Genomic DNA, 1,951 nt, shown 5'->3' on the forward strand with positions numbered 1-1,951 from the left:
ATCAGCTCAAAATTGATAGTCAGTGTAAAAACGTATAAATTATACCAAAGGAGATATCTCTACTAGCAATTTTGATGAAATTTGGCTGAAAACAATTCTAGCCATTGCTTTTTCTAAATTAGCTCGTTTTTAAAATGCTCATAACTCAAAAATTATATGTCAGAAACAGCTCAAACTTTCTACAAACATGTAGCATAAGGACATCGATATAAAAAGATGTATGTCAAAAAATGAAACAAAAATTGGGGTGAATTTTTTGAAAACAAGAAAAGACTATAATCCATGGTCTTTGGCCCCATTTTGGAGCAACTTGAAAAATTGGTGAAAAATCCAATTTTGATCAAAATCACCTCAAATTTTTTTTACAAAACATAAAAAAACATGTGCATACATGTATGTACATATCAGGAAAAACTAAATGCATGTCTAACCATTTTTGGGAAAATACCCTGTACTGTACACTATAGTTGAAGAGACTTTGGAGCAAATAGCCATCAAATACAGTACCGCTCAGCTATAACTTTACTTTTACACTCGTGATGTGTACACGATAAGTAAAGTTATAGCTGAGCTGTACTGTACTTGTACATGTACTCATTTCACTTACTGAAAGTATAAAGAATAGCTCTACAAAGATGGCCCCAAATGGAAGGATCCCGGCAACAGTGGAGCTAAGGAAAGGACTGAGATACCAGGGCTGGTCGGGGATCTGTCGGGGGATCTGATTGGTCCGGACCGGGTGCTCGTAAGGCTGCTTGCGATATCCGAAATAAAACCCGATAAAAACAAGAGGGAAGGAAATACCAAACCAGAGGAAGAGGAGGGCAATCATTGTCGTGAATGGAACCTAGTGAGAGGACATTGTGTAAAAAATTAGAAATTAAAAAAAAGAAATTATATAATCATTGTTAGATCTAGAAATAAATTTTAGGAGACCAATAATCTAACTAAAAAATGGAAAATCTAGACCAAATATGGAAGACCATGCCTCCTAAAACTCCCCTTCTAGATCCAACAGTGAATTAATAATTAAAATCAATCTGTGTTCCTTACCGCTCCAGATGAATGCTTGCCCCAAATGAAGAAGTTCAATAGAAATCCAATACCAAAAATAACAGAAGGATACAGCACTGCAGTCTATCAAAATGAAGTTTAGTATATCTCAGCATACCTTAGTAAATCCCAGTAAATTAGCATTACAAATTATGCAGGTACATGAATGCAGTTATTAATTTTTAATTTGTTTTAAACTCACCAAAGTGGCCGCCATCTTCCACTCATTTCCTTTAAGTGTTCTGAACATCCTAGCGGCGTGATAGCCTGATATAAGCCTAGTAGAGCAACAATAAATAATAATAATAATAATAATAATAATATATGCACTCATAAATACATTTATATCTTCTTATTTTCAATTTATCTTTAAAAATTTCATAATAATAAATAATAATAATAATAATAAAGAATAAGGTCATGGATTATAACTGGATGGTATTTACAAGTTTATGTTTTACTACTAAAAGATGCATGTTTTGCACTGAAACAGGACATGTACATGTACATGAGAAAAAATTTCAATAGGGTACACTTCAAGGACTCAACATTACAATAGTACAGTAGCCACACACATTAATACTCCTAGCAGCTCTTACCCCATAAACATGAACAGCACAATACTGGCAGTCAATAGAGCACCACGACTAGCAGGACTCAGCATACCAAACATTGCAAATGCTAAGGGAGAGAGAGAGAGAGAGAGAGAGAAGAGAGAGGGGAGGAGAGAGAGGGGGAGAAAGAGAGAGGGAGAGAGAGAGAGAGAGGGAGAGAGAGAGAGAGAGAGAAGAGAGAGGGAGAGAGAGGGGAGGAGAGAGAGGGGGGAGAAAGAGAGAGGGAGAGAGAGAGAGAGAGAGAGAGAGAGAGAGAGAGAGAGAGAGAGAGAGAGAGAGATGAG

General features: G+C 36.2%; 1 protein-coding gene across 1 annotated transcript; it reads right to left on the bottom strand.

Annotated features, from left to right (window-relative positions):
* Positions 1–526: 526 nt before the first annotated feature.
* LOC109591923 (transmembrane 9 superfamily member 4-like) lies at positions 527–1,732 on the bottom strand (the record flags this gene model as incomplete). The annotated part of the gene is made up of 4 exons (XM_020007521.1): positions 1,653–1,732; positions 1,256–1,331; positions 1,054–1,137; positions 527–847 (listed from the first exon to the last, which is right to left on the bottom strand). Coding segments are annotated over exons 1-4 (555 nt in total), but the record flags the coding sequence as incomplete, so codon positions are not given.
* Between the last annotated feature and the right edge of the window lie 219 nt (positions 1,733–1,951).

The sequence above is a fragment of the Amphimedon queenslandica genome, unplaced genomic scaffold (assembly GCF_000090795.2).
Source record: "Amphimedon queenslandica unplaced genomic scaffold, v1.1 AMPQUscaffold_6828_Cont21217, whole genome shotgun sequence".
Classification (NCBI taxonomy): Eukaryota; Metazoa; Porifera; class Demospongiae; order Haplosclerida; family Niphatidae; genus Amphimedon; species Amphimedon queenslandica.